Source organism: Lipophrys pholis (genome assembly GCF_963383615.2).
Source record: "Lipophrys pholis genome assembly, chromosome: 10".
Classification (NCBI taxonomy): Eukaryota; Metazoa; Chordata; class Actinopteri; order Blenniiformes; family Blenniidae; genus Lipophrys; species Lipophrys pholis.
Genome location: NC_137640.1, coordinates 25,558,455 through 25,579,089, shown reverse-complemented (window position 1 = coordinate 25,579,089; position 20,635 = coordinate 25,558,455). Strand labels below are relative to the sequence as shown.

The window sequence follows — 20,635 nt, the reverse complement described above, 5'->3', positions numbered from 1 at the left end:
GAGAGGAAAAGACAAAATCATGAGGAGGGCCGTCTGGATCTTGGGATGTCCCCCCGACCCAGTGGAGGTGGTGGGAGAGAGGAGAATGATGGCCAAGCTGTCAGCTGTAATGAACAATGACTCCCATCCCATGAAAGATGCCCTGAGTCTACTGGAGAGCTCCCTGGGCCACTGACTCTTTCACCCTCAATGTGTGAAGGAGTCACATCGCAGGTCTTTCCTCCCTGCAGCTGTGAGACTGAATAACCAGCCTTCCTCTCAGTAACAGATGGAACCAGCAGATGGCGGTAATGACACTTTCTGGAGGCAAACTGCAAACTTAAACCAAAAGAAGAAGAGAAGAAGAAGTCATGGTCAATGTTTGATTGATTATATATATATTTTACTTTCATTTGTTGTTTTTATTGTTTTATATGCTTATTATCTATTGTTCATATTATTTTCTTTTGCTCCTCTTCTATTTTCTTATTTCATATTTTATTCTATTTACTGTCCAATGGCTGATATCTATCTATCTATCTATCTATCTATCTATCTATCTATCTATCTATCTATCTATCTATCTATCTATCTATCTATCTATCTATCTATCTATCTATCTGTCTGTCTGTCTGTCTGTCTGTCTGTCTGTCTGTCTGTCTGTCTGTCTGTCTGTCTATCTCTGGAATGTTGAAAAGTTGTAGGACCATATTTACCATCCATCCATCCATCCATCCATCCCTGGACCAGTCCTCAGTCCATCACAGGACAAACACACAGAGAGACAGACAGCCACATTCACATTCACACCTATGGGCATTTTTAATCACCACTTAACCAACCTCACGTGCCAAATTTTAAATTGTGGGAGGAAACCAGAGTACCTGGAGGACACGACAGACCTGGCTGGTATTTGAACCCACAACCTTCTCTACGAGAGTGCTCACCACAGGTTTTTTTTTGTTTGTTTGTTTTTTTTGTTGTTTTTTGTTGTTTTTAACAATTTTCTGGAAACTGGGGGTATAGGTAAATTCCTCCTGCTTAGAATGATCTTATTGGCAGCCACTTTTTAGATATGAGTTAGGTGGGATGATGGGGGGTTTTGGGCCCCCAAAGTTATAAAGAAAGACCCTGATATCCATGATCACAAATGTTTTTTGGGTTGTTTTTTTTTACTTTTTTTTTTTTAGACCAACTTAAGAAAGCAAGCAGACATGTGTTTTTCTTTCTTTCTTTCTTTTTTCTTTTCTTTTCTTTTATATTTTTTGTTACGATCAGTGGTGTTGCCATTAGATAAAACACTTGCCATGGCCCAGCCCTCCTCTAAACAAGCGTGGCTGCTTCCCCCAGCAGTCCACGCCCCCGTTCGGCTGACGGCCCGGGGCTGCGGGCTGCGGGCTGCGCTCTGGCCGAGGATCCAGGAAGGTTGTCGGGGACAGAGAAGAGGAGGAGGAGGCGGAGTATGGGGAGTAAAGAGGAGGGGAGACCATCGCACATCACTACGGGAGAGCCGATCGCCTGGAAGTCCAGCTGCTCCGATCTCCTGCGTCCGGACCGCCTCTCGCCTCGCGCGGACGATCCTCCGGACCGCACCGCCACTGACCCGGTAAGGAAGATGTCCGGTCCGTATCCGCAATAGTTTGTCTCGAAACTGTTAGTTCACACTCGGTCTGGGCTCTTAAAGAGGCACCAGAGGAATGTGGCAGCAGACACAAACGCATTAAATAATTTTCCAGGTTGAGTCATTGATGGTTTGTTCTGATGACGGGATCGAGGTACTCTTGGGCTCGAGGTACTCTTCTCTAGGGGCTTGCTGGTGTTACACTAAAGTACTGTAAAAAGTGAGACTCATTAAAAAAAAAAAAAAAAAAACAGAAGACTCCTGCAATGCGGATGTGTAGGGTTGTTTTTTTTTCCATGTCCTTCGTGGGACAGGACTTTTTGAGGCTGGGTGTGTTCCCAACATGTCTGTTTTGGGATATCTGGGATTCAGACAAGTTTCCTGTCAGGAAGGCACAAGGATATGGGCTGCTCAGCTCCATTCAATGGTTGACTCATACAGTGGCAAGGCTGGGGTTTCTTTTTTTTTTTTTTTTTTTTCCTACCTACTTCACACAAAGTTCTGCCTCCTTTTCCAGTTTTTCTGAACTTTTATAAGGTTTCATTCTTGTATTTTATATTATGAAATCACAATTCTGTTGGGAATTTGGCAAAAAATAGCTTATGTTTATCATTATTCTGTGTTATTATTTCAATTTATTGCCATTCTGTGTTGAGTTGCTTAACTTTGGATTAAATTTTTCTCCACAATAGGTCCACAAACACTTATTTTGTTTGTGTATTTACCTATAACAATTGGTAAAACCTGCAGATTTTAGTTATATCCACTACTAACTAAAAAAACAACACTTTAATAATATCCTTGTGGGAATTCCTTTTTTCTGCTTTCACCCAGTCCAGTGGTGGGCCGCCACAAGCTGTCATCTGTCCGCAAATCCCAAGTCCGTTTCTCCAGATGACTAAACTACTGCCCAAAATGTAGACAACCACTCTACCAACAGCTACTTAGCTTTGTTATATCATTGAATACATTTACATGTATGTGGAGTTACTTCACTGTTTGCCGCAATTTAAAAAAAAAAAAAAAAAGAAGTAATTTACTTGGCAAAGTCTTGCAAAACTGTCCACAATGTGTCTCCCGTCAACATTCTACTGTGAGACGTTAGCTGAACATTATGGATCTAATGATTGAATTGCTCATTAAGCTCATCTAAAGTTAGCGGGAGGAAGATGCTCTATAATGTCAATTATTTCAATTCTTGAAAGAAGAACAAGAAAACAGCTGAGATAAACTACCAAACAGCAGCAGGAAACTTTTATAAAAGGAAGCTAACACTCATTTTACGGAGGCTAATGCATCACAGCTACTAGCTAATGCTAATGCTACTTGGCGGGGGCATCGCTCACATTGCCGTCTGGAGGACTGAGTTATTTCAGGGTTAATGAGGCGCTCGTCCTCCAGTAAACAGGCAGTTAGTGAAAGAGCTCCTCTTCGCAGAGCACAAGAGCATTGACACAAGAGCCAATGCTAATGCTCCAACAGAAAGTGACGACAGCTCTGTGACTCTTCAGCTTTATTGTTGATGGTTTCAGGATCCCCATTAGTTGTCACAGTATTGACAACTATTCTCACTGGGTTCCAGAAAGTTATACATGTATTACATGATAATCACAGATGTGAATACATAACAATACCCGATACAGAAAAATAATAACCAATAAAGAGACTTTCTCAACCAAAGCCAGAGATGAAACAAAACAGAAAAACAACAAAGAAAACCCAACAATAAATAAACTACCATGGAGTTTTGAACAAAATCTAAATAGATGTAACATAATTTCCTTATTCACAACTGCTTTTTTAATTTTTCTTTTGAGGACATTTTATTTCTACAGTGTGCGTGTTTGTTCAGAGGAACTTGTGGCTCTACCAGATAAAACGCCCATCTTCATTTCTGCCACTAGTTTTTGTGTGGAAGCGCCTTTATAACATCAAAATATTAGATCTGATAAGTTTTGCCGTCTGTTAGAGGGATCAAATGCACCCACCAGGTGAGGTTCACCAAAACATTTAAAACTCAGACTAAACTCTACGTATAGGCCCAACTTTTCAGGAACACTGGAATCAATGACTCAATGAAGCCAACTGTCTCTAACATTGTGTTGCACCAGCAGCTGAACAGAATAGATATGGTGTGGGAGTAAAGGTGGGGCGGTTATCGTCTTATACATACAGTATATACAGGTGGACATATGTATCACATACCGTATAAAAAACAACGTGTTACAAAATTGGAATTGAGAACACACCGTCACCAGTTTTCTCGTTTGCTTGAACAAAAATACAGTGTGTGCACATTCAGTGGATATTACCTCAGAGTACAACTTTAGTCTAAAAAAAACCACTAAACAAAATATGATTCTGGGTCAAACCAAACTAAGAAAGATTTCACCTTCCCCACAGGACTTTTGTCATTGGGTTGAACTGAACTCTCAAGGGACAGCCATTAGTGGCATGTGTGAGCATTTTCTAAATAGCCTTTCTAAAGTCTTCCTCTTGATACGACTCTGAGCTGGAAGGATCAATGAAGGCAGTCCTAACTGAACTGTGATGAAAGTGAGCTCTTTAAAAAGCTTTCAGCAATGTATCCAACAATACCTCACAGCAAAACATATAATTAATGGAATAAGATTGGAGTGTAGTCGTGCTCAGCCAGCTTGACAGTCTTATCTCCCCTTTGATGCCTCGCGGATGTAAATACTACAACCTTACTGCATAGCGGGTCTGTCACATGTTTGATTATTCATTAGACTTTAAGACGCACAGTGTCTGAGTGTGATTCAGTGGTGGAAGACGCATACTGACACAGAAACCGGCACTGGCTGTTCTCACGGGCCTTTTCGGTGTGACGCTGCAGCCACGGCTGCAGGACACGAGATACTTTGCAGCTGAGGCAGTTTACAGAAGGTGACCACAGACAATGCCAGCACACAGCAGCACCACTCACTGCTGTTAAACACACGCAGGTTATTTAGTCGTCCTCATCAGACGTTTGGTAGCCTCTGCATTTCTAAACACAAGATATATATATATATGCTGTTGTGAATTTGCAATTCACTTGAAAATGTGTATAAGTATGAGAAATAGGGACACCGATTTTGACTTTTATCAGTGCTAACATAACTTAAAAAAAGTGATATTTATATGGATAAGGACAGACTGGCTCTTTTCCTGCTGTGTGATGATGCCTGCCGGACCTTTGAAGAGCAACAGCTCAACGTACAGAGGAAGTTTAGTTCAGCCAGTGAGACATGCAGTGTGACAGAGACATATTCTTCATTACCACTAGACCTCACCCATCACTGATCTGTCTCCTGACACATGTTGACATGTAAAAACAAAACAGAAAAACCTTTGTGATTTACTTTCAGACTGCAGTAAAGCTGGTCTGACAGCTGAGCACGTCGGTTTCACCTCGCTCTTCAGTCGGTGGGTCAAAGTGTGGCGAATTCTTTGCTGATCGCTATACTAAGTAAAAATAAAAAAAAAATCTTTTGTTAGAGGTCGTGTGATTTTGTAGAGTGACATCATCCTCACTGGAAAAACAAGGCTTTTCCTCATTGGAGGGAATCTCAATGCAGAGATATCTCGAGATGAAATCCTGCAAGCGGTAACAATCCCCTCGTCTCCGCAGTCTGGGAGTGCAGAGGGCGGAACGGCCTGCCAGCAATCCTCTTCTCAACCGCAGTGAACACTTGTGGGATCACACTGTTTGTGTCGGAGTGACCAACAAAACCACGCTGGTCGACTTGTAAACACATTTCTGGTTAGAGATTGCGTACGCCATCCCACCGCAGTGTGTGGGACTTGTTGGGATAGCCAGGCTGCCTCGCTGTGTATATTTCCTCCACAATACTGAGACTCCTGTTTGTTGAATTAATGAATTGTCAAACTTAATCACCCAATCTGCTAAAAAGCAAACAATGGTAAAGCCAAGCTGTTTGGCATTGGAAGAGAAGATATGGTTTTTTTCTTGTGTGTGTGTGCACCGCTCACATACTCATCCCACACACATGCATGCTCCTTGCAGATATTGTACCATTTTGAATGAGAATACAGTGTTATAAGATTCATTGTTTCAATAAAGAAACTAACTCTACCAAACACACGTTTTTCCTCACTTTGTGAGCATAGTTTACTTTGTCTGCAGTATTTTAAACCCTGATTTAACTGTTTCATCTGAAGCTTGTTCCACTGGTGACAAGCAGAAAAACTCAAGGCTGCTTCAGCCGCTTTGGTTTCTACGGTAAGAAAAACAAGTATATCAAGAGTTTAATCTAACCTTTGGTCTGATTGGTGCTTCATGAGCTACAGGAAGTCAGTACAGTGTTTGAAGCAGTAGAGTGACGTGTGCTGCTCCGTTGGTGTTGGTCAAGACTGTTCAAGTTGCAGTTCTTTTTTTTTTGTTACCACAGAAAACCCCCTTCACAACACTCTGGCCTCCTAAAAATCAAATCTTCATTCTGTCTTTTTCAGGCTGTCGTATTCATTTTTGAAATTGGTTTTCATGTGACAAATAAAACCTAGTTTTTTGGTTTGACTTTTCATAGTTTCAAGTTGAGCATGAATTGTTTTTATTTCTAATTCTTTGGGGCGGACATCAACGCTCTCCATTTTTTCCATGTGTAAAATTTCTCATATGTCAAAGTATACTGCTAAATACCATCTTTGGCCACTAGATGTCACTCTATGACAACAGAATGCTGCTACAGTACCACTGAAAAGCCTCCATTACTACTGTATTTGACTGACAGCGCAAGCGAAATGTCACCAAAAGAAAAAGCTACGCAGCTAAAAAAACATAAAGATATATAAATTATGCACCAAAAAAGGGAAAGAGGAGGGACTGGAGAACATAAAGAAAACTACTCATAGGCTTATGACAGCCAGATGAGTACTTGACGGTGCAGTTATGTAATGTAAGAGTAATGGGGGTTAGAATGCATCTTACACACCACAAGTATGACTTATATATTCTTTCTTTTCCCTCTTCATGACGCATTTTTTGACAAATGTGACTTATACTCAGTTGCGATTTATAGTCTGGAAAATGTGGTGATGTAGAAGAGGCCCAAGAATAGATCCTTGGGGGACGCCACATGCAAATTTGTTCACACTAATTTATCATCTCAATGTGACACAAACAAATTCCTTCTTGTAAAAAAACAAAACAAAACATTAAACCAATTCAGGATTGTCTTTCAAGTCCACCCTGAAGTTGAGTAGGTGTGATATATCCCTGAAATGATTTATCACTAAGGAATCTAAATTAAACTCTTATTAAAAGAGTTAATTGTGAATATACATCTGAAGGTATATTTTAAAAAAGCAGTAAGGCAGCAGGCAGTGGCTCTTACTTTTCTATGCCAATCGAAATTTTGTAATCTAAGGTTGTTTTTTTTTTTACAGCTTTTCCCTTAACTGTGATGGGTATGTCTTTCAATTGCAAAGTTGAGGGTTCAATCCCCCAGTGTTACGCCATCTATTTGTCCAACTGTCCTTGAGCAAGACATTGATCCACATGTTTTTAGCCATTTACTATTCACTAACAATGTAAAGTGCTTTGAGACTGCTGAAGCTTTGAAAATGTACTAAACGGTAGAGTCCATTTAGCATTTGGAATTTTGCCAGAAAGAAACACTTCATGGGAATCCAGAATCCCCAGGCTGAGAGCTAATGTTGTGTAAGACAACGCTTAAATATTGTGATGGAATCCTATGAAAAACTGATTAAATATAGATTATCTTAATGCTAAAAGTAACTACATTTGCTTTTCTTGAACAATTTAGCTCTTTCATAGATATCATTACGCACTGATAGCATCTCTCTCTCTCTCTCTCTCTCTCTCTCTCTCTCTGTCTCTCTCTCATGCGCATTGTCTGTAGGGTTCAGCTTCGCTTTCTTTGACTTATTGTGTGACGGAAGTTACTGGATGAATGGATAGATGCATTGTATATATTTAACTTGCTTCAGAAAGAAAGTCCCCTCATAACACTGTGCAGGCCACATCTTCAATTTCAAATGATGTAATTTTGGCCCCTCAACAGGTTTGAAAAGAGTCAGAGCTCTAAGGCCATCCTGTTTGTACACAACCAAAGTGCTGGAATCTTGTTTTGGACATCATTTCCCCCGGTGAACTGCGAGCCAGTTTCCTGTGCTGTGAAGTTAACGATAAACAATTGTCACAAGCTTTACTAAATAAGTCATTTGGATGGTCCTTTGTGGGCACCAATTTTATAATAATGACATTTGCAATCTGCATTTGTATAAAGTCAAAGCTCCACTCAAGACAAGCTAAGTATAGTTAGAGGGAAAGATTTTGTTTTTATTTTGCAGGATTGATGTTTTCTATGTCAACAATATATTTTCTGTAGTGATTTCCACACCCAGAGACACGGTGCGCTGAACAAGACTGCTATGATGTGAGCAAACCAAAATGATCTATAGCCATGCCAACTGCTCCTGAATGTTAAAGGCTGATATCAGTTTGTTCACACTGACAATAATGAGACTTGTGTTTTTTATCATCATGCTGAGTTCATATAAATGCTTGACTAAACTCTACAAATGTTTTTAAAGTATTGCTATATATTATTATTAGACAATTCATGGCTTGATGGACATACAGACATCACTGATCCTGATCACTTCTACTAAAAGATTCAACTTCTTGAACGTGTGTGAAGTTGTCTGGTGTTTTGCTTGGCTTTTGAAACTAAAACATGAATTAGAAAGTCACTAGCTTACTTAAGTTTTCCAAAGATCTTGACCTTTATGTTTCCTACAGTGGCGCTCAAGCATGGTCACCCATTATACTTCATTTTTGAAATGGACTTGGATGAAAAAATGAGAAATTTGACGGTTTTACGTCACTCTGAACTCGATGTAAATAGTGAATTGTAAATGTGTGTGAAGCGATTGTTCAGGCCTCTTACATCAGTTGTTTTCATTGTCCTCACTGAAGGTGAAATCTTCTTATCTCTTCCGACAGGCACCATGATTCCTGTGATGGAATTTCGTCAGTTCTCTGAACAGCAGCCAGCGTTCAGAGTCCTGAAACCGTGGTGGGATGTGTTCACCGACTATCTGTCCGTAATCATGCTCATGATCGGCGTCTTTGGATGCACTCTTCAGGTCAGTAATGTCGGTCTCACTGTGACGGCCCTACATAAAGAATCATTATTTTGTCAATGATAATCTCCTTATTACAATGGAATTGATGCAATTTTTTTTTTTTTACAAATGATATATCCTTTACTCATAATAGAAAACAGCTGTAGAGACACTGCTGGCTCTTTTCATAACACCGTAGGTTCTGCTACAGTCTCACAAAAGGCCAGAGTGAGCAGGTTTGATTATTCCAGTGAATTGAAATCTGCAGTGTCACTGCTCGATGTCACCAGAGATCTTATTTTACAGATCTAAGCAGGCGGTGTACAAAGATGGTGCAGCTGCATTTAGAGGGTGTCCAAATCCACACTGGCCGTCTCTACGGCAGATAATTGAAGGCAACACCAAAGCAGATGGTTACAATACGTTGTAGTTAGCATATTGATCTTAGCTGCATTTTGGGTGCAACATAATATAAAGCAAAGACGTCTTCTGGTCAGGTGCACTAATGACTATTGGCGCTTTTCCATGAGTACCTACCCGGCCCGATTCGACTCGCCTCGCCTCGACTCAGTTCTGTTTTCCATTACAATATATTACCACTGTGGTTAGGGCGGACTCATCGTATGGAATCACAGGAGTGCCAAAATTAAAAGGAAATAAATGTGGAAATATAAAGAGAATCAATAATTCAAACAATATACAAAGGCAGTCATTTTCTTTTTCTATCTTGTCTTTGCGTATTCCATTTTGTCAATGCTTCTCCTGTTTTGTCTTTGTCTTTTCCATTTGCTTTTTGTCACTGCATTTACTCGATGAGTCAAGCCGCCTGGAAAAGACAAAAGCAATACAATACAAATCAGCAAGGGCGGTGCGCGGGATTTTCTGTTCAGGGTGGCTAGGAAAAGTTGTTTTTTTGAAATGTTTATTTTGAATATTTCGAATAAGGTACGAAAACAAATAAGAACAAAAAGAAAATTAACAACAACAACAAAGTTTTCTTCTCAAATAAATAAAGAAATGAATAACAGTAATAATAATATAAAAATAAATCAAGAAAAAAACATTGTCAGATGAGTATTCGAAAAGGAGTGAGAAGAAGTAAAACTTATTTACTCTCACCCCTTGTCCCAAGTAAATAACATAATTACTTCCTTCCATCGCTTACACACACACACACACACACACACACACACACACACACACACACACACACACACACACACACACACACACACACACACACACACACACACACACACACACACACACACACACACACACACGTGTCCTGTGCAGTACATAGAATATATATACATACACGTCCAGTTCATACATATCTACAGACAGACATAAACACCTATACCCACACACAAGCCCACAGTGCAAGGAAAGAAACAAACAATAGAAATAACCAAAATAAATGACCAGACATTTGCCCCTAAAAATAGCCTATTGATTGGCCACACCTTCTTCTTCCTCGTACCTTTTGAAAATCATATTTTTATATATCATTTTAAACTGTCTGATGTTTGGACATTGCTTCAGTTCCACACTAAACCCGTTCAGTAGTCTCACCCCGCATACTGATAGACAAAACCCTTTTCTGGTCGTACGAAATCTTGGTTTTTTTAAGGTTACATTTCCTCCTTAGATTGTAAGACTCTTCATCTTTTTTGAACAATTGTTGAATATTCCCTGGTAATAGATTATTTTTTGCTTTGAACATTGTTTGTGCTGTTTGGTACTGCACAATGTCAGTAAGCTTGAGTAATTGTGACTTCAGAAATAATGTGTTAGTGTGTTCCTGATAACCGGCTTTGTGAATGATCCGTTTTGCTCTTTTCTGAAGGATATTTATTGAAGATAATGTGGTTTTGTAGTTGTTGCCCCAAACTTCAGCACAGTACTGCAAATTAGGAGAGACTAGTGAACAGTATAGAGTATGGAGCGATCTGCCATCCAAGACCTTCTTTGCTTTATTCAGTACTGCGATGTTTCTTGACACTTTACTCTGTATATGTTTGATATGTGGTTTCCAGCTCATTTTGTCGTCTATAATTACCCCCAGAAATTTAATTTCATGAACTCTCTCAATTTCTACCCCCTCCACTTTTATTTTTACCTGTGCATTCATTCTAATGAATTTTTAATTGGACAGTGTTTATCATATAATAAGGTAAATATTTTTAAGAATTCATTATATATATGGTCAACATTGTTATGATTATATATTGCATCCCAATTCTGTTCCAACAGTCCATTTCTTAGTGCGTTTATGGATTCCTCTGTCTTGACTCGTCTGTATTCTGTTTTTCTGTCAATTTTTTTTCCAAGGTTTGTATTATTAACTGTAAATACTGGGAGATGGTCACTAATGTCATTAATCAGTAATCCAATAATTGCCTTATTATCAATGTCATTTGTGAATATGTTGTCAATGACAGTAGCAGAACTAGATGTAATCCTACTGGGTGATTCCATATCTTCTGAGCTTTTCCCCGTCGCGCACAAGTAATCGCCGCCGATAGAATCTGCATCTCCTCATGCAGAGCGAACATGGATTGGATATGAGCTCAAATAATATATAAATAGTATGTAAATTTATATGTTTATCAATAATGAACATTACAAAGTGTAGATTTTCATGACCATGCTTTATTGTAAAGATGTGCGTCACTATCAGTTTAACTGGTGCCCCAGTTAACTGGTGACCTGCTTCTGCCACCAGATCTTAGCAGCCGCTCATGTTGAAACAAGACAAACAAACTGTTCGATACTTTAAACTTTAAGAAACATCGTTCGCTAGGACAGTTCGGGTTTATAACATCTGCTGTGAAAAGGGGACGCTCCAGGAAGCCGGTCACCAGTTATCAGGGATACCAGTTAATTAAAAGCTCGGAGACCTCCCGATACTCCTAGCGGGTCGCTCCGTGGAGGTTCCCTCTGAATCCTCTGGTCGCCACCAGACAAAGAAACGTCTGCACATCGTCATTTGACGAGGTTGACAGAGGTTTTTTTTGTGCACCTATCTCTGTTTGCCAGCTTATTTGTTGTGATCGGGTTTTAAAAATGGCGGAGTTAATGAGCCGCCTTCTGACTCATCTATGTCATGACGCGCCGGCCAATCAGCGGCCTGCCGTCTGCCGACGTCACATTTTCTACTCACCTTAGCTCACCTGGAACCTCTGCTGCGCAGGTACCAGGAAAGTACCTGGTAGCAGGACTAACACTTAGTAGAAAAGCGTCAAAGGCGAGTAGAGCTGAGTAGGTCCTAGCTGAAAAGCGTCATATGTTTGCAACAGGGAATGAGTTCTGTATTACATGTAAATGCAAAATGATACCAAAACCCTAATTTTATCAGCTCAAAGCAAACTGGTTGTGTCCAAGTTTTTCAACTTAATTGTTGGCATTGTGTGTACGCAAATACATTTTAATTTGTAAAGTTTGGAGACTGTGTGAAATGGGAAGAGAAAAACAAAACGATGAATCAAGTTTAGACAGTTTAACATTTCAAGGAAAGATTGAGCTCATTTTGGAGTTAATGGACCCAGCACATCTCAAAAACTTTGAAACCAGGGCCAGATAATGCTGAAAAAATTGGCACCACAATTTAGAAATACACATCTTGTCTGGGCCAATTCTCATTACAAGTGGTTTGAGGCTGAATGGAAAACGGTTCTGTGGTCAGATGAGTCAAAGTTTCTTAAATTTCTTTGGGGGAAACTGTAGATTTGGTGTCCTGTGCTCTACAGAGTAAAAATACCTTTTAGCTCATCATCAGTGGACAGTTCAAACTCCTTCTCTTAGGAAGACAATGTTTAACCATGTACTGCATCATCACAACAGCATGGCTTCACAGTAGAAGAGTCCAGGACCTGAACTGTCTGAAATGTCAACATTTCAACATCTGATATGTTGCTTATAGTCTATTGGGTGTAGAATGTGGGTATATGAGATCATTGCCTTCTGAAATCAGTTGGGTTTGTACAACAGTATGGTGCATTAGAGGTTTTTCTGACTCACCTTTCATTCCCGTTGCGTTCCTGTTTTGAATGCAGACTTCAGTGCAGGTAGGGAAGTGAAGGTGAGAGTTGCACGTCAGTGTTGAGCATAGCTGTTATACAGTATCTAATGCTGGTAGACCGATCCAGTCCTCCTCTCTGGGATTGATGTCATGTGCATTGGAGAACCCCGTGGAGATGCTGCTTGCAAATATACATTTTTTTCCAGAGAAAAGTGTCCTCTGAACAGCTGGAAGCCACAAACACGGCTCCAGCTCTTGTACTCAGCACGTGGAGTGTGTGTGATAAAAATGCAGATTTTGGTTTCAGTTGGTCGAAGCACAATCGCTCCCTGCTGCCTCAAGGCAGCAGTGCCTCAAGCCATCTGACGCCACACAATTCTTTTACTATCAGGCTCATTAGTGTGCTGATGGATCATGTAGATTTGAACAACGCAGACAGTGGAAGATTCGGGTGTTGCCTGTCTGAAACTAAATAACTGCATTTCATTTACAGAAATCACCACTAATAAGAGTCTACCAACCTACTCATGTGATAAAAGTGGCTTTGAAAAAAGACAAAATAGAATCCAGCTAATTTTGATTCAGTAGAACAGACCTATCAGTCTGCTGGAACATTACTTACTCTATCATGTGCGTTGGCACTGATTCATAAAGCCTACGTTTGTGCTTTTACAGCCTGGCCGGTGTGCAGCAAAGGAGCCATTCAGCCCATCAGGAGTTTACCAGTGGAAAAACATTTCCCCACCACGCCTCCTTCAGTAAACATAAGGATTCCTAACTCCTGTGGCCTGATGCTTAACATCTCTCCCTCTGCGGGTTTAGGGACATTTGGTCATTGCTGTAAGGCTGCTGTGTGTAAATCTTGGAAATCATCCCCAAAACATTTGGGGGAAAATGGTTAACAGGATATTTATCACGGCATAAGCAGCGATTGTTGTGCTTGTCTCATCATAACAGTGTTCTATTGGTTTGAAAATTAAGTGAACAATTAGTTCTCAGTCCAAGTTTACTTTATAATTCAGGGCAATATCAACATAGAGCTATGTTAAATTACTTGTTATTGCTTTGCCTGACAATAGTAATCCCCTGATGTGGAGTAAGAGGGAGTTTCATTTGTAGAAAGTCCTGTTTGCAGACCTGACTTTGCACTGCGGCAGTGAGGTCGTTTTGGCATCCACTGTACACGAATGTGCAGTAACATTCCTCTAAAGTTACAGTAAAGTGGGTTGTGTTTCACACAGGGAAACAGAGTGAACAAGATGTGTTCCCCCTTCGGGCCAGCGACCAATGAATTAAAGTGCCCATTTCCTGTGATTAGCCTTTCAGAGTCAAGCAGCTGCTCTTTGTTATTCTTGAGAAAACACCAAAGGCATCCTCTGTTTACGAATGCTGAGGTGTGGCTGACATTCAGCATTCACAGCAACACAAGAAACTAGGTTATGCAAGGGAGCAGAGCATGGTTTATGTGCACATTAATGATGGACTACGGTTTTATGTACATGATCCAAGCTCATGCAACTAATTTGCAGTCCCGTTTGAAGTCTTGCCCACTTCTCTCAGTCAGTGTTCATTTTCATTTGAGTAACTCGGCTATTAGACTTTGCTTGGGTTTGAACATATTATGGGTATGGAACAAAACTTTACTAGTCAGTTCTCTATACACATATTCATTGCTGTTTTTTGTCATGATGCTTTGAGTTTTACTCGATAATTTAATAACATTTGATAACCTGCTATGGTAAATTTTTTCCTACAGCATGCTTATTATAGTGTGTGAAAACCAGAATGAGAACAATAATTCGCGGGCATATTCCTATATACAATACATTAATCCTCATTAGCGGACAAAGAATTCAGAAAACCAAATTCCGGGGGGTGGTGGTGTTTCTGTATCTGAACTTCCTAGGAAAAACATGTAACTGCTCCCACTGATATATTAATGTAAGAAAACAAAAGGGTAAAGTTGATACAAGAAAAAACTATTTAACTTTGTGTGAGACTCTTACAGTCACAAATTTAAAAAAAAAAAATATATATATATATATATGTATATATTACGGAAGCGTATTGCAGAAGTGTATTGCATTCACATGAAAAACAAAAAATCTACTCTGTTTTTCTGAATTTATGAGATACTGTTTTTTGGAAAAATAAAAACTGGTTCTGTTTTTCTGAATTTATGGCAAAATTATCTCAGAATTCTGAGATATATATATATATATATTGGGAAGCACCAATATCAGTATCGGGTCCAATAGTATTAATACTCATGAAAGCTTCCCAATACAACCCCATGAGTATTGCATGACATCGCCAGTAGCTACTCAAGAGAGAACAAGCAGTTTGTAGATTCTTTAATATTAATGAGAATGACAAAAGTAAGACAGACTGTAAACCATGATCTGCCAAAATATCACGTGAAGGGTGGAAGCTGGTTGGTACAACTTCAGCAAATAAATCACCAGCGAGATTTGGACCAGCAGAGTTAGCCATCCCATATCGTTTGTGTATGGAGTATGAATTAGACGTCATGGCAATTAATAAGTACTCGTATCGGTAAATATCTATAGGTGAGTACTCATACTTTTTCTTTAGAAAAGTAGTATCAGAGCATCCTTACTAATATACAATAAATATAGTTGCAGTACAATGGACTATTTTTTGTGTGTGTACGTGTTGCAAGTGCATTCACAGAAAACAGTAATAATAATAATGATAATAATAATAATAATACTAATAATAATACTGATAATACTAATAATAATTTTTATATATAATGCATTTTACATTCAAACAATCTCAAAGTGCTACAGGAAAAATGTAAAAGGGAAGTAAAAAAAAGAAAAGCTTACATTGTAGGGATTATTGGGTTCAAAAGGCATAAATAAAAGACAATGAAGAGAAGACTTGTTTTCTTTATTTTAAGGTACGCTTTTAGTTTTTGTTTAAAAACATTACATTGACCTGCAACACTGCGATCTAACATTCAACATCCAACAGGCCCTCCAGCCTCTTGTGTGATCATTTGTGACACTACTTTGAGTATCTGAACAAGCTTAAGTTAAAATATGACCCCACTGAAACTGGTTTACAGCATGAATGGATGAAAAGTGTTTGGACTGTAGAAACTGAGTGAGGTGCTACACTTTATACAGGAAACTTTGACATTTAAACAAAAAGTGGCTGATTTGTTCTAATAAGCCCTTTTTAGCAGTGTGTCCTCGTCGCTGAAGATTTTCTCACTTCATTGAATTAAAATGCACATACTATCTTGTGTGAATTTCTTTTTATGGCAATTTTACTAATATTTGTTTAATTGCCTTTTTTCCAGGTAATGCAAGACAAAATCATATGCCTTCCTCAAAGAACGCCCTTGTCTCCAGAGAACACAAGTGAAGTGGAAATAAAATCACTATTACATCTGCAATCCAACGCCTCAGCACCCCCAAGAGAAATGACGGGACTGAAAACTGATCTGGATCTTCAGCAGTACAGTTTCATCAATCAGATGTGTTACGAGAAGGCTCTGCATTGGTACGCCAAGTACTTTCCTTATTTGGTTCTCATACACACTCTAGTTTTTATGGTGTGTAGTAACTTCTGGTTTAAATTCCCTGGCTCAAGCTCCAAAATAGAGCATTTTATCTCAATGCTCGTCAAGTGCTTTGACTCCCCCTGGACGACTCGAGCGTTGTCAGAGGTGTCTGGGGAAAATCCAGAAGAAAAGGACCATAAAAAGAGCGGCACTTCAAGGTCTAACATTGCCGTTTCTCCTGGAGAAGGCAGCTTGGAAAAAACGCAATCCCTTCGGTCAATACCTGAAAAGATTGTAGTTGACAAGCCCTCGGCAAGTGTTTTGGATAAAAAGGAGGGCGAGCAAGCAAAGGCCCTCTTTGAAAAGGTGAAGAAGTTCCGCTTGCACGTTGAGGAAGGAGATATCCTCTATCTTATGTATGTTCGTCAGACTGTATTCAAAGTGTTCAAGTTCCTCCTTATCATTGCCTACAACAGCTCTCTCGTTAATAAAGTGCGGAATAGAGTGCGTTGCGAAGTTGAGATCCAGGATATGACCGGCTATAAAAACTTTGAGTGTAATCACACCATGGCTCACCTGTTCTCTAAGCTTTCTTATTGTTACCTGTGCTTGGTTGCTGTCTACGGCTTGACCAGCCTTTACACCTCCTACTGGCTGTTTTATCGCTCCCTGAAAGAGTACTCCTTTGAGTATGTGCGGCAAGAAACCGGCATCAATGACATCCCAGATGTCAAGAATGACTTTGCTTTCATGCTGCACATGATCGATCAGTACGACCCTCTGTATTCCAAACGGTTTGCCGTTTTTTTATCCGAGGTCAGTGAGAACAAACTGAAACAGCTTAACCTCAACCACGAATGGACAGCAGAGAAGCTGCGTCAGAGACTCCAGACGAACCCCAACAACAGACTGGAGCTTCAGCTCTTCATGCTCCCTGGCCTCCCGGACACCGTCTTTGAATTGACGGAGCTTCAGTCACTCAAGCTGGAGATCATCAACAATGTCACCATCCCCGCCTCAATCTCTCAGCTTGAGGGCCTTCAGGAGTTATCACTCTACCAGTGCTCTTTAAAGCTGCACACAACCGCTACCTCCTTCCTCAAAGAGAACCTGAAAGTGCTTCGAGTGAAGTTCGACGATAACCGGGAACTTCCAAACTGGATGTATGGCCTACGCAATTTAGAGGAGCTGTATCTCACCGGGTCACTCAGCCCCGATGCCTCCAAAAATATCGTTCTTGAATCTCTGCGAGAGATGAAGTGTCTGAAAACACTTTCCCTCAAGAGCAATCTGACCAAGATTCCCCAGTCAATCGTAGATGTTTCCAGTCATCTGCAGCGGCTTTACTTGCAAAACGACGGCACTAAGCTGGTAATGCTCAATAACTTGAAAAAGATAGCCAATCTGATTGAGTTGGAGCTTGTGCGCTGCGATCTGGAACGCATCCCGCATGCAATCTTCAGCCTCACGAGTCTTCAAGAGCTCGACCTCAAGGAAAACAACCTTCGATCTATAGAAGAGATTCTCAGCTTCCAGCATCTCCGGAAGCTCACGTGCCTCAAACTTTGGTACAACGGCATCATGTACATCCCGGAGCACATCAAAAAGCTCGGCAGCCTGGAGCGCCTCTACTTCAGCCACAACAAGATCGAGATATTGCCCTCTCACCTGTTCTTGTGCAACAAGCTGCGCTACCTGGACCTGTCGAACAACGACATCCGGTTCATCCCACCGGAAATTGGAGTCCTTCAGAGTCTGCAGTACTTCTCTGTCACTTACAATAAAATTGAAAACCTACCGGATGAGCTGTTCTTTTGCAAAAAGCTCAAAACGCTAAAGCTCGGCAAGAACTCGCTGTCCATACTCTCGCCCAAAATCTCCTACCTAGCTCTGCTGACCTACTTGGACCTCAAAGGCAACCATTTTGAGTGCTTGCCACAGGAGCTGGGGAGCTGTCGCGCTTTGAAGCGCAGTGGCCTTATAGTGGAGGAGACGCTGTTTGAAACTCTGCCTTCAGACGTCAGGGACCAGATGAAGGCTGAGTGAGATGCCTTACTGTGTCGCCGCAGTGCCTGCTGTTTGCTCTCCAGAGCTTTTGTTTATCGGGGTGTCATTATCATACCAAAGTATTACACTACTGCAAATAGAGTTTTTATAATAAGTTTCTTTTTTTTTTTTAAACATATTGTCACAGTATGCGTCGCTGCAACAGAGACTTTTATTTTGTGTATTTTCTAAGGGAATAGATCAACATTTTTTTTAAATGTGTTTTTTTTTTTTTGCTTCCATTTTCAGTGTTTTGGGAGATGAATAATATCAACTTCATAACACAACAATACTCTTTATGCAAACTGTCAGCTTCACATAAAACCATGAATGTGACTTAAATTCATTGCACAGTCTCAGGGCGTGTTCACATTCCCCTGTTCGGTCCGGACCGGAGTTCTCTTCAGGGAAAAAACCATTTTGTTTGGACGAAGTGAACACGCCCACAAACTCTGAACCGGGAGCTAACAAGAGATCTCTGGTTCCCTTGAAATGCTAGGTCTCAGTTCCTTTACAAATGATTTTTCTAGCGGGCGCGGGAAGAGGGTGTGGCCTAGTGCACAATGCATTCTGGGTAGTAAACAAACAAAGCTAACCACACAAATCAGGAATTAAACGCAGAAAGAAAAAGTTGGAAAGTATCTCGCGGGCAGACATGAGGAAGAAGTAGTGAGAAAGGCGCTCATTGATATCTGGTCTGAAGACTGTATATTGCGGTTGTTTGTTGCGACCCATTAGCCAAGAGCTAACTAGACTAGCCACCACAGGCTAAAGCAGCAGGACTTCCGCTTTCGGCGCGGACCAATCAATGAGCCGTGTTTCTTCTTTACTTCTTCTCTGGTCAGTGTTTGTTTCAGGCAACAGCGCCCCCAAACCAGTAGCTGGTGTAACTGCGTGACATTTTCCAGGCGGTTTAATCTGGTCTCGAAAGTGAACGTGAACGCCAACCGAACCAAATGAAGGTGTGAAAATTCTCAGCTGACCTCCCTCCCAAGTGAACCGAATTTGAAAAAAAAAAAAAATATTTTTTGTTGAAATGTAAAACAATTGATTTAGTCCTCGTTAACACGGCATATTCAAGCGAAAACGCAAACCGTTTGTTGCGCCATGGGTCTCCGTTTCCAAGGTGGAACATTTTGAAAATGGTCCGGCTCTCTATCTCTGTGAAAACAGGACAATGCAACTTTCTGAAAACACTCAAGCTGCGTCTCTGTGTAGACAGTGCAAACGCTTCTACTACGCATGCGCATGATGGCCATTGTACGTATTTTTTCTGCACATGCTCAGTAGATTGACAATAAGAATGGTGTTTGCCTCCAGAGTGCTGTGACTCCCAGTTCATAATCCCCTGAGACTTGGTAGTTTTATAATTGAGACTCACAATGATAACAATCTAACTTGGTCATCTGTTTATACGACACAACTTGGATTGCTATTGTTAATGTTTATGGCGTACTGTTCTCTGTTTTTGTAAGAAACCCACTCACACAAACGGCAGCACTGGCCCAGTGGCCCAACATGAAGACTACATTCTGCTGTTGCCACGTAAACGGACATCATTTTCAAAACTTTGTGGTGTACACGTGAATCTTATCTGAAACTGAAATGCACTAACAATTTGTTTTCGCTTAAAACACAGTGCAAACAAGGTCATAGTCTGAAATCCCTTCTTCCTAATATTTTCCACATATAAGATGCCATTGTTAACAACTGAAGGCATCCACAGGAAATGTTTTTCCTGCCACACCTTTGGATTTGGACTCATGCTTATTTTATCATTTCACCCAACATTTGCTTGTTTTTGTTATAATCAAGACCTAAAAGGAAAAAAAACAAACAAGAAAAGGCATCTCCCAGACTGAGATATTTCCAGCTGCTGCTTTTAAAGTGCATTAAACCTAACTGACTATGCTGTATCTATTTCTTTTTTTTGTGCTCTCCCAGAGGCACTAGAAATATGCACCTGGTTAAATATGTGTATTTTCATAAAACATTATTGTTGTGTTGTTGACCAATAAAATGAATTTTCTCATAAAGGTCATATATGGTTGGGATTTGTTAAAATATTAGGAAAAACACAAACACACACGCATGCACACTCTCTGTCTCTCTGTCTCTCTGTCTCCCGCTCACTAATATCTGAATAGGATAACTACAAATAGCACCTGGCTCTACTTTCAGTTGGGCATGATAATATCTCACCTGCTGTCTCACAAGGATTAATAACGTCAAAGAAGATTACTGTGTAAGCATGAGGCACTGATGGAAAAAATATCCTTATCTCGTGTCCAGAGAGGAAATTCTGGAAAGTTGTTGT

General features: G+C 40.3%; 1 protein-coding gene across 1 annotated transcript; it reads left to right on the top strand.

The window, feature by feature from the left end:
- Nucleotides 1–1,379: 1,379 nt before the first annotated feature.
- Nucleotides 1,380–20,358, top strand: lrrc8c (leucine rich repeat containing 8 VRAC subunit C). Its single transcript, XM_080473491.1, has 3 exons — nucleotides 1,380–1,585; nucleotides 8,592–8,734; nucleotides 16,069–20,358. Exons 2-3 carry the CDS (start codon nucleotides 8,597–8,599, stop codon nucleotides 18,316–18,318), a joined length of 2,388 nt encoding a protein of 795 aa, XP_080329617.1. The 5' UTR covers nucleotides 1,380–1,585; nucleotides 8,592–8,596; the 3' UTR covers nucleotides 18,319–20,358.
- Nucleotides 20,359–20,635: the final 277 nt, after the last annotated feature.

Coding starts and splice junctions, on each gene's coding strand:
- lrrc8c (XM_080473491.1), top strand. CDS start 8,597: ATGATTCCTGTGATGGAATTTCGTCAGTTCTCTGAACAGCAGCCAGCG. Junction 8,735..16,068: donor TCTTTGGATGCACTCTTCAG/GTCAGTAATGTC, acceptor CCTTTTTTCCAG/GTAATGCAAGACAAAATCAT.